Genomic DNA, 12,693 nt, shown 5'->3' on the forward strand with positions numbered 1-12,693 from the left:
TGCCCCCCCCCCTCCCCTCCATAGGCACCAGAGCTTACAGTTGTGCCAGAAGTAGGTATGAGAGCGGACCCAACCCTCCCCAGGGGCAGAAATCCAACACGGATCACATTACTTCTAGCCGGGGCTTGAATCAGACCGAATCCACCCCGACTGGCTACTACTTAATTCAATCTAGCGGCAAAAGTGTTACACAAGTACACAAGTCAATCTGTTGAACTGCAGAGTGGAGAGGGCCGTTAGGGCAGGAGAGATAGGACCCGGTCCAACCAGTATCGGGTGGAAGCTGCACACAAAGTTGTTCAAAGAAATTAAATTAGCCATCCTATTATATTTCTATGCAGTTTTTAACATTTCTATTTTTATATTAACAAATCCAATATAGACATGCCTTCAAAAAACGATTCAGGCAACTGAAGAAAAAACAAGCTAATAAAAGACAGGAGCGGACGGGGATACGAGCTGAGCAGAAAGAGCCAGTTGTCCAGAGACATAAAGCTGGAGCAGTTTGGCAGTAAATCAAGTCTCCGTGTAACGTGATTATAAGAAATATGTGACAGTATTATATACACACTACTACAGGAAGGGAATCAATGCTCTTGTGTTGTGGTGAAGCTCTACAATTAGTTTTGTTTTTTCACTCCAGTCAACTTTTATTTTGTCATTTTTGAATTTACAACCTTAGAAACACATTTTGACTTTCAATGCTTTTGTCGTTGTCGGCTCAATCTGCTTTGTTCGTTCATTTGTACCATTCATCTCAGAAAAGCGCGTTAACGGCGGTGTCTGGCTTCTCTCTTCCTTCCAGACGGCGTCCATCGCGCCGTGGCCCTCTGCACGCTGCGCGTCACCATCATCACCGACGACATGTTGACCAACAGCATCACGGTGCGTCTGGAGAACATGTCCCAGGAGCGCTTCCTGTCCCCCCTGCTCAGCCTCTTCCTGGAGGGCGTGGCGGCGGTGCTCTCCACCAAGCGGGAGGCGGTGTTCGTGTTCAACATCCAGAACGACACCGACGTGCAGGGCTCCATCCTCAACGTGACCTTCTCAGCGATGCAGCCTGGCGGCGCCGCGGGCAAAGGGACGTTCTTCCCTTCCGAGGAGCTGCAGGAGCAGATCTACCTCAACAGAACTCTGCTCAGGCTGATATCCTCTCAGGAGGTGACGCACTCGAAAGCGCGTTCAAGCGTCAAAAGTATTGTAGTCTGAACTGGTATTCTGAGGCGGCGATTTCCCCTTCTCTCCAGGTGTTGCCGTTTGACGACAACATCTGCCTGCGGGAGCCCTGCGAGAACTACATGAAGTGTGTGTCGGTGCTGAAGTTCGACAGCTCCCCCCCGTTCATCGCCTCCGACACGGTTCTGTTCCGGCCCATCCACCCCATCAACGGGCTGCGCTGCCGCTGTCCGCTCGGTTTCACTGGCGACTACTGCGAGACCGAGATCGATCTGTGCTACTCCGGGCCCTGCAAGAACAACGGGAGGTGCCGCAGCAGAGAGGGAGGTTACACGTGCGAGTGCCCGGAGGACTTCACCGGTGAGTCTCCCACGTTTCTATAAAAGGAAGTCGGTCATGGTTTTCCATTCAGACCCAAGTACAGAATGTACGTTTTTCCCGTACATACCACAGGAAAATCTATTATTGAGTTTGATGCTTCTTTATTTACTTATATTTGCAACCTCAATAGATAATCAGACAAAAGTAACTCAACTAAAGTAGGAGTAGTTTTATTCAGTCATTACATACAAAACAATGCGTAAAGAATATATACAAACTAATATACATTGTTACTGAAAAGATATAGGCAAAAGCATAATGCTGATATATTCCTATCCTTAATTTATAAGTTACTCGCAAGAAAATTGGATATAAAATAAAAGAAAGAAAATAACATATATTGTGCTTAAGTCAAATTACACACATATGGCTGTTACCTGTATGTGTTATGAAGCCAGCACAGAAGAAAGCTGTCTTTTATTAGAACTTACACGGGCTCATATTCTTTCCCACAAAGGCTCTAATGACTGGTACAAAATTTGCTAGACCACACTGACAGGTTGTAAAAGCTCTCAGCTGCCATTGTTGTAGCTTGAGGTCGACCCCAGTGCAGGAGAGGGAAACATGCTTTGTCAAACTGCAGGTATATTAACCTGCACACACACACACACACACACACACACACACACACACACACACACACACACACACACACACACACACACACACACACACACACACACACACGTTGACACATGCGGTAGATTTATTGCAGTATAGGTGTGAGGATGGCTGACTACACTGGTCCAACCAGATCCTACATATCACCTGACTGCTTTGAAAAAAAACAAATCATTTTTTTAATGGCGCTTTTTTTAATCAAACTTTATATAATCTTGATACTGTGGAATGTGAACACTATTTAAATTTAATACAGAAATAGGTTAATCCTCATTGGTACTAGCCATGATGAGATCTGACCACTTTAATCAACATTGTCTCTCTGCTTCTATAAAGTAATTATATCCATGTCTAAAGTTTCAAAGTGTGTCGTTGTTTTGGAGAAATATACATAGGGGTATTTTTGGGAGCAAACTCACGTATTCTCAGTAAATCCTAAAAAAAATGAGTCTAAAAACAAAGACACGTTGTCAAGACTCCACAGATAAAAGAAGGAAGGGAAGAAGAAATCCTATTGTAAGCATGGACATTTCATGTTTGAGAATATTCTAATTGATCAAAAGCTGATTTGAAGAAAAGGGACTCTGAATCCCTCCTGGAAGTCGGCACAGTTACAACTACGCCGCACGGCATTCACATGGCAGATGAGCCTCGGACGCTTTCATCATTCCCATTGAAATCACTTTTCGAAATATTTCCCGATGTCAGTGATCTCCCTCCCAAACTTCCCCCTTGTACATCTGATACCTGACTGACTGTCTCGGCGTCTCTGTCGTTCCCTAATAGAGCAGAGAGGGCCCCTGACTGCCGTTACTCCTGCTCTCTCCTCTCTCTCCCAACACTCTGCCTCTCCTCCCCTTCTCTTCCTCCGTCCTATCTGATGTAATTACCTGATTATACCTGCCTTTGTCCCTCACCAGCCCTCTCTCGCCTTCTCCTCCCGGTCCCCATGTCCGTCTTCTCCACTCACCAGTCCTATTTCCCTTACCTGCATCCCGGTGTCCCCTCTTTGAAGGTCACAGTTCGACCCCAGAGAGTCGGGGCCCTTCAGGGGCCATTATGGGGTTGATGACAAGGGCGGACCGATCTCTCCTCCTTGGGTTTCCTACATTACAGGGAAACAGATCCTTATAATTCCCCCCTCGGAAAAAGAAGGATTATGCTGAGGAGAGAGGGGCCATTAGCTGGTTCCAGGCGGTGGTGTTGGGGATCTGTGTGTGTGTGTGTGTGTGTGTGTGTGTGTCCTGGGTGGAGAGATCTTATCTAGACAGCAGGTTGACACACAACCTGGGAATGGGACACAGGGGCACCCATCACAAATAATATTCCAGTCAGAAGGAGGTATGCTGGTGTATTATTATTATTATTATATAAGTAGAGGAATTTCTTTGAGCTGAGCCAGAAAACGGAGCTAGAGCCACACGGTCACATTTAGGGGGAATTTCCCGTGGCCAGACCCTCTGCAGCAACTAACCAAATGAGATGATATGTTATTGTACATTTTGTACCATCCGTCAACCTATTTGTGGAAGGATAGACTCGTGGAAAATAACAAAACCGTAGTCAGCTCCGTGAATCTGTTGATGTTGCCTTTGACACGCAGCAGAGGTGTTGTCCAACTGGACGAAACACCTGCTTTCCATGCGAGTACGGCGGGAAATGTTTGAGCGCTGGCTCTCAAACATCGGCAGGCCCCTGCAGTCCAGCGCAGACAACTGTCGCCAAGCAGTCCGTCTCTACCACACTGCGCCTTGCGTGGAGAGGCAGGCATCTGTTGTCACAGTTTATCGGCGAAATGCCACCGAGGCCACGGGGGCGCCGTTTGTCAGATATAGATATACTCTCCCTCCCTGGGGAGAGTGTATGTGGCTCCGACCGATGGTCATATGGCAACACGCGGTAGGCCAAAATATGTCTCAATATTAGACAAATCCCTTGTTTAAGCTTAGCTGCCAGTGTAGCTGCCAGTGTAGCTGCCTGCGTAGCGAGAAGATGAAATAGGAGCGATCTCAGGATGACACCAGAACTTATGCATGGGGGGGGGGGGGGGGGGTCACAGGTGACTTTGTTGGAATAAGGACTCGACCTGCGCAAGCGCGAGACAGAAGATAATCCAGTGTGAAGCATTACCTCTGGCGATCAGTAGGGACCAAATAGAACCCAATGGGGAGTTATAAATTCAAGTTGTTTTAAGCGTTGGTCGCTAAAATGGGATTGTATTATTGTATTACAACAATTGTATAGCTCTTTACATGGCTTAAAAGTATGTGCCTTGGACATAATGTATTCCCCGTCACTATTTTCCTTGTTTTGTCAGCCGTCTTTTCATTTTCGTCAATCGTCACTCTTCTTTCCAAATATGGTCATGGAAGACTTACACTTCCCAGAAATCAAGCTTTAAACCTGAAAACAGGGCTTTATTGTTGTTTGGCTGGAGATAGATTTCAAAAAGAAGCCTTAAGAACACAACACTGTTGCAGTTGGAAGACACGGGTTAGCTGTATAAAAGAGCTTGATTTATAATCCAAGACGTCTTGTTGATACAAGTGGATACAACACGATTCAGTCAACCGTGGAAAACACGCTTCACAGAAAAGCTGAAATGATGACAACAAATGTGATGATGTCATGACAAGCTATTTATCATTCAGATTCAGCACACACACACACACAGCGCTGTCTTACAGTGAGTCGTCATGGTGTGAAGATATCACGTGTTGAAACCAAAGGGAGCAGAGAACTCCGCCAACTCAGTAAAGAGAAGGAAATACAACTACTTCCCCTCTCTCGTCGTAGGCGAACACTGCGAGGCGAACGCATCGTCGGGCCGCTGTGAGCCCGGTGTGTGCAAGAACGGCGGCAGGTGTGTCAACCGGCTCGCGGGTGGCTTCATGTGCCAGTGCACACCGGGGGAGTTCGAGAAGCCCTACTGCGAGATGACCACCCGCAGCTTCCCGGGACAGTCCTTCATCACCTTCAGAGGCCTAAGGCAGAGGTTCCACTTCACCGTCTCCTTCACGTGAGTACTTTCCATACGTCCACGCTTTGTTCCTTTTAAAAAACCAACAAGATGCATCTACCAATGAAACACAAAGTGACCCCCCCCCTCCACCCCCCATCCGTACAGCAGCAGCGCACCTCTGTGATGGGTGTAATAGCAGTGTGTTGCTGCACAAATAAACAGTTTGCTTGTGCTAAATTGTGTCAACTGAGGCGTGCTGAGACACGTACACACTTTTCCATTGTGTGCTGCTTCCCTCCTCTCGCGTATAAAATGTAATTGCGAAGACAAAACTCCCTCCAACTGAATGTGCGGTGTTGTGAGGTGTGCTTGCGGGGAAGATAACCTTTGCTAAGCAAGTCTGGAACACGGTAAATATTATGATGAGATAAACCCTCAATGTTTCTGCACCAGTAAGAGGTGAGATGAGTTTGATAGATGAGAGTTCGCCGACGGCGTGACGGCAAAAACGGTTCGCAGTGCGGCGAAAACAGGAAAAGGCTGTGCGATGTGTTTTCGCTTATCAGTGTTTGGCTACAGCCGCCCCTGACTTCCTCACTGGCATCTGCCGGCTGACTCGGCTGCCCTCACCTTACACTCCAAAACACAGACCTGCACAAAGAGCCACGGGAACTTTTTGTTGCCCCGCGCACAACGCTAACCAGTAGGCATTCACCAGGTCCGCCGTCTTCACACGTGAACACACGCCATCATCCGAGGCAGGGGGACGGTTTCCTCTCTGCGGCTGACTCTCACATCCTGCCTTGACTTTTTTTAAAGGACTTTTCCTGAAGGAGCCCCCGGGCCCTTTCATCGTGAAGCTTTCCGCGGGGGCCTCCGAGTGCTCGGTCCCGCTCTGTTTGAGTTGGATAGATGCTTAGAAATGTGACAGGAAACGTGAGCTATGGCACAGGAGACAGTTGGAATCCACTCAACCCTTTGTGTGTGTGTGACTAATATGAATAACTATTGTTTAATGTTTCTCCTTTTGGACTTTTATATTAGACAAATAATTCTAATAATCTGTCTCTGCAGGTTTGCCACCAGAGAGAGGAACGCTCTGCTCCTCTACAACGGTAGATTCAATGAAAAACATGACTTCATCGCTCTGGAGATCATTGACGAGCAGATTCAGCTCACTTTCTCTGGAGGTTAGCCCCCGTAATGTGTGTGTGTGTGTGTGTGTGTGTGTGTGTGTGTGTGTGTGTGTGTGTGTGTGTGTGTGTGTGTGTGTGTGTGTGTGTGTGTGTGTGTGTGTGTGTGTGTGTGTGTGTGTGTGTGTGTGTGTGTGCGTGCGTGCTAGTCAATGTGTGCCGACCACTTAAAGTAATTGTGGTTAACATCAGCGAGATTCTAAGACGATGAAAAAAAATGCGCTTTATCTAAAGTGACTTTCACAAAGAGCCGGCTGAATAACTCTTATCTGCCGGCATTTCTTTTGTGCGTGTGGTTGTTTGTGTAAGTGCATTCTTGTATTCAGACATACCGGAACGCTTACACATACACACCCGTTGGAAATCAAACCAGGAGTGGCAGAAGAGTCCAGGTCTTTTACTGAAGTAGAAGCAGCAAAAATAACAGTGGCGAAGTACAACACCACAAAAATGTTGTCAAAGTAAAAAATACAAAGGCCTCATTATCAGAAAACAGTTAAATGCAGTATAATTATTGATGCACTGCTTTTATTAATATTCCCCCTTGTTAATCATTATAATACATCATATTTTATTTGTTGATTGATTTAATTGTATTATTAATCCAAATATGCAAGTTACTAAAGATAATTAGTAAAAAGTACAATATTTTAGTTTTATTAAAGTAAAAGTGTACAGGAAAATGGAAATCCTTAAGTTATGTAAACGTACTTATGTAAAATTGTCCTCACGAACAGCACTTGTGAGCATATGTATATTTTGTTTATTCCCACCGCTGAATCAAACACAATAATCATTCAAACTGTTGGACAGCAGATCAAACACGTCTGCCTGTGGTTTTCTGAGCAGCACTACTTTCCCATAGTTCCACGCGGAGAGGAATCCAGCTCAATACGATTATGTTGGTTGAAGCCTGAAAAATGACACGTAATGCTTAATGAAAGGATCTTTTTGTAGTACGGTAAACAAACACCGAATGCCGAAGTAGGACACCCGCTCACTTCCACACAGTTTGCCTTCTTTATTTCGCTTCTCACGAGCCATCACTCATTAACCTTCTCCCTCAAACAAACACACGCACATTAGCGCCGAGTGCGGCCGCGCTGTTTACTGATTTCCAGAGCTGTGGATACCTGCCCAGACTGCTTCTGCCCTTAACACACACGGCAAATCCTCGGTAAATCTGCTGCCATTGTGCTGTGCAATCTTCCCACTGAGCGCCATTGATAAGACAGAATTCCCAGTTGATTTATGATCATGGTGCGTGTGTGTCAATGTCAAGTCTGCCTCTGAGGGTAATTTATTAATAACCTGTGGATTAAGTTGAAAGTTATGAGTATTTAGCGGCAGCTTAAATCCCATTATATTCATAAATAGCCTTTTCTAATTACCTGTCTTTCTTCTCCCTTTTCCTTTTGCTCCGGGACTATTTTATTTTCCATCCTATCCTTCCTCCCTACTCCCTCTCTTAACTCCTCTCCCTTCATCCCACTGGCACTGGTTTGAACTGCCTTCTTACCTCCTCCAATCCAGGTGAGACAAAGACCACAGTGTCTCCCTACATCCCGGGCGGGGTCAGTGACGGCCAGTGGCACTCGGTCCAGCTCCATTACTACAACAAGGTAAGGAACTTAATCACCCGATCGACCGCTGCTCCTCCTCCTCGTCGTCCAGTGAAAATCGCACTTGACAAACACGAGATAAGGGCTGAAGCATGAGATGCCGACCCTTGGGACTTTGCTTTAGAGAGCTTGCAATGTAAAAAGATCACAGTTATCCAGAATTGTGTTGCATTTGGGGGGGGGGGGGGGGGGGCATGAAATGTGGCTTTCTTTGAGGCTGCCAAGGCCGACGGTGCAGGTTCGACCGATGACCTTATCTCCGGCGCGGGCTCAGCGCTCTGCCTGAGCCTTCGGCGTTGAGTTATGGTACCGCTCCTGTGAAAGACGAGCAGGGGCCTGGCTGCGCCTCACAGGGTCAAAAGTCAATCTTCGGTATTTTCGAGCTCAAGTACATTCTGAGTCGAGGGAAGATGGTCTACATAAGGAGGGATTCCTTCATCATGTCTCTCTTTATATATCAATTGAATCGCTAACAAAAGGTTTTTCTTTCTTCAAGACATTCCCACGATATTCGCGTTGCCTCTGTGATGAGTCCCGTCCCAGACGAGAGACAGCGATTATTCCATAACCGGTCTCATGTGTCCACTTCCGTTGTAATATTGTATTAGAAAGGCTGGCATTGCAGTCAAGTGCTGCTATTATTTTACCAACAAACTTGCCTGAGGGTATTGCTTTTTTATACCATTTAACTACACGGGAAATAAGATACATGTCGATTGAATCATTTCTATCCGCGCAATGTGTGATGGTGTGAACGGAAGCTGAGAGAGATCAATTTGACCCGCTCCAAGTTGTAACAGCGCTTCTTCCCTCAGTGAGTCTAATCGATGCTGTTCGTTGCTATTTGCTGACAAAAGACATCGACCCCTTGTAGTCACTCCCCCCTCATCGCCCTCTGGCTCTTCCTTCTTGTATCCGACCCCCCCCCCCCCCCCCAAAAGTTGGAGCATCCCCGGTCCGACCCAAAACGTCCAGCGTCGTATTTCACCAGCACCTGTGTTTTGCTCCGTGCTTCTTGGCCTGACGGCGGCCCACAATGCACTCCTTCTCACATTTCAGAGGTTGTTCACCTCTTTCTGGCGACCAGCTATAGAGCTCACAGGATACTTGTTAGCCCTGACAGGGGTGTTTTCATCAAAAGTGATGAATTGGGCTACCGTACTCTATCATGTTTTGCCGGGGGGCTCACGTGTGTAACTATTGTTTGAGGGGTATTTAGGCTGTAAGTGTGTCTGTTTAACAGCACAGCCGTGATGATGATGATGATGATGATGATGATGATGATGAAGAGCACAGCTTAGACGTCGCCGGGCTCTGTTAACGTTGCTGCAAGCCCCCCCCAACTACCACAGGTATTATGTGCCGATTTTGCCCCTGAAGACGTCTTTGTTCTTTTTGTCCTTTCAGCTGTCTGGTATTTGTAGAGATGTCTCTATGGCAACGAGAGATTACTGTCCAAGTTCGAACAGATTTCTTGCTTTGTTCCGAGCGAGTTTACTTTTCTGATTTATTTGGCGGAGCTGATCCCACAGGCTTCCGCTTCACTTTTGTCACCGGCATTTACAATCAGACACACACACATTTGTTGCACCAATCGTATGAGTGTGTATCCTCGGGATGTAACATAGCGTGCAAAGAACCAATGGCTGTCGTGATACGGACCAGTAATCTGCAACGCTGGTGACACATTCCGTTAAATTATCCCGAGGCCGAGTGTAGCGCTGACACAAGGTCCGCTCTCCTTCATGCATTGAATGATCAGAAGTCGGAGTGACAGAAGGTCATTTGATCCCACATTAGTGGCTGGGGGGCTCAGTGGAAATGAATATGGCAGAAACCAGTACTGTTCTCCCAGTAGATCAGATGTGAGGACATGCCTATGCACTGATAAAGGGGATGATGTCGCACACACACGGACATGTCCGTCGCGCACGCAAGAGCAACAGCACGCACACACACACACACACACACACACACACACACACACACACACACACACACATACATTTGTGTATAGGTAGCATTGTTCGCATAGCACAGATAAAGTGAAGAAAGAAGATCACAGTTCCATTCTCAAACTATGATGTAATCCAGATGTCATGCAAAAAGACACATAAATAATGTCTCCGTCCATTTGTTATCTTTCTGGGAGCTCTTCAGGGGCTTTAGCCAACATGAATGGAGAAAGTCGGTCAAGGCAGCTACAGGAGATTAATGGGCTTTGTAGTTTAGAGATTAGTGGCCAGTTTCTCTCGTAGGTAGCCTAGTTCTGAATCACAAAGCAAACAACATATCAACGTTATGGCCTGTTTTGTTTGTAGGATCATTTGATAAAAATGTGGTTCAGTAAAAACTACTACAAGTTCAATTGGATTTAAAAAAAATACAACACAATATACTAACGACCAAACATTATTCCACTGATTTAAGCCCAAGCTAAACTCGCATACTGTAATGTACTGCCTACTAAATGAACGATTGATTCTGCCACTCAGCAGACTCTTTCCTCTTAAGTAAACTCAATCAATGCGACCGCTTTTGTACGGTAAAATTAATTTTTCAATCTTCAAGGTTTTCGACAGCACATTGTCCATTTGGGCTCCTGCATTTTCATCTTCGACAGTCATCATGAATTCTGAATTATTTCATTCGATTCATTAAAATTCATTAAGAATTTTACCCGTTTGCCGGGCAGTCCACTATTGAACGGACATCCGTACACAAATCCAATTTCCATCCCAGACTTTGAATAATTTTAATGACAGTGTTCTGCTAATTGGAGATTTATGCATATCTGAATTAAGAAAAGTTTCACCTCAACAAGTTGTTACACAAATAAACATGCGTCAGGTGTGAATTCTAACCTACATTTCATATAAACAAACCCATTACAACTAGTGTTGGTTAGGTAGCACATGTATGAAATGTACCACCCTTTATATTTTCATGTATGCATAACTAAATACAACAAAGTAATACTCTCCTTTAAACTGTTTATCTGGCAATTTTTTATATTCAACCTGTGATGCTTGTGACTTTCTTTTATATGGTTGCTTTTGATTAAAAACGGAGCTACAAACAATTGCAGAGTAAGTGTTTTTTATTCGCTAGGGCTTTTTTTAACAGTGAAACCCGGATTGCTAGTTTGAAACCAGCTCATAGACCAAGTAATACTATACTTTCACAAATTGCTGGTGCGGCCCACTCCAGCGTTGTTTATCCGCATGAGTTCCCAAGTTGTCTTTTAACGGTCCTAACGGCACACTCACGCATGCACCAACAGACGGTGCTTTACTGGGTCAGATGATGATGGTTTTAGGGGTGCCTCCTATTTTCTTTTGAAAAAAAAAATCTGCTGCAGCTCTGTTCAGAAGAACCAGGGTGCCTCTACTAAAAAACAGAGTTCAAAGGTCGGGGGAGGGTTGGCATGACAACAGACATGGACTTGCCATTGTTGCAGGGATCTGGGTCGGTTGGAAAATCTGTCTGTGCGTGTGTTTGTCTCTGGAGGGGGGCGAGTCAGGGGGGTGCAGACAAATGGAGAGCTACTCTGAGTTTGTGGGTGTGTGTTTGTGAAAGCGTGCATGTGCCGGTACCGCTATTAGGGATGTTACACAATAGAAGTGGAAGGATAAAGACATTTTTTAAATTCCTTGGTGCAGAGTCACAAGGACAGTCCAAGAGACACATCTAAATGAGAAACACACAGATGAATGGATGGATATTGGTGGAGCAGCAGGGGATTTAGTCTTGGGTTTTGATGTCTGTTAACTACAGGAAATGATGTCTCTTGTTGCAGGAAAGAACCTAATTTAGTTAGACACTGGGCAGGATGTCACTTATATGGTGGTTGTATCTGCCAAGCCACCTGCGTGAATAAAGATGCGGCATAGACAAGTATGTTAGATTTATTATATTTACATTGAACTTTACCATAACCACAGCACAATATTTTACTTGAAATAGATATTATATGTGAGTACAAAGGTTGATGTATTTATTTAACAGGGAAATCATTTGCTGGCAGTGAAATATTACTCAAGATCCATGCTCAAATAGTGTGAAGTTCAGTTCAAAGCTCCGAACTAGAGTAAATGAACTTTGAGTCAAAACTTTAAACAAAGCTTCCACATGTAGATACACGGTGAACCACACTCGAACACGAGGTTTCCTTTGGCGACTAGAAATGTGACTTTGTATCTGCGACCCAAATGATCCATTGCCATAAGCCTGCCGCTCCAGGCAGAGTTTGGTGGATATCATTGGTTTCATATGGGAAGTGTGTAAACAAGAAGAAACTCGCAGGACTATTACTCATTCCTTGGTTCATGTTTCACCGTCTTTTTAAAGAAAGAATAAAGAAAAAAAGACAACCCTTTAGTGTAAACCACAGCTATGAATAAACCATAATTAAGTTCCATGTGATCCATCGAAATGCTGCCAAAGTCAGACAAGCAAAGCGTGACTGCAGACATGATGGGACCGAGTGTTCCCGGCATTTTCCTAATGTTGCCGCTCGCTGCACACGGGCTCGATGTTCAACAGGTTAATAGTGTTACACTGGCTAATATAGGCTATGATGTTCAGGGTGTGTAGACAGCATTCCCAGACAGGCTTAGCTGGCTCTTATCACAGGCGAGCACCGAATGTTCACTCTTTCTGCTTCTGCTGCTCCTCCCTGACTCTCACTCCGGTGGCGTTTACAGGGCAGGACTTTAAGGAACAACATACATGCAGA

At 45.3% G+C, this 12,693-nt stretch overlaps 1 protein-coding gene across 24 annotated transcripts in view; it reads left to right on the top strand.

Annotated features, from left to right (window-relative positions):
- The window catches only part of celsr1a (cadherin EGF LAG seven-pass G-type receptor 1a), a 71,964-nt gene that overhangs the window by 28,590 nt on the left and 30,681 nt on the right, over positions 1-12,693 (top strand). For all 24 annotated transcript variants that reach the window (XM_040174200.2, XM_040174199.2, XM_040174211.2 and 21 more), the window contains exons 2-6: positions 806-1,161; positions 1,248-1,536; positions 4,975-5,197; positions 6,215-6,330; positions 7,867-7,955. In XM_040174200.2, coding sequence (XP_040030134.2) covers positions 806-1,161; positions 1,248-1,536; positions 4,975-5,197; positions 6,215-6,330; positions 7,867-7,955 — 1,073 coding nt within the window. The remainder of the gene's footprint in view (positions 1-805; positions 1,162-1,247; positions 1,537-4,974; positions 5,198-6,214; positions 6,331-7,866; positions 7,956-12,693) is intronic.

Source organism: Gasterosteus aculeatus, chromosome 4 (assembly GCF_964276395.1).
Source record: "Gasterosteus aculeatus chromosome 4, fGasAcu3.hap1.1, whole genome shotgun sequence".
Lineage (NCBI taxonomy): Eukaryota > Metazoa > Chordata > Actinopteri > Perciformes > Gasterosteidae > Gasterosteus > Gasterosteus aculeatus.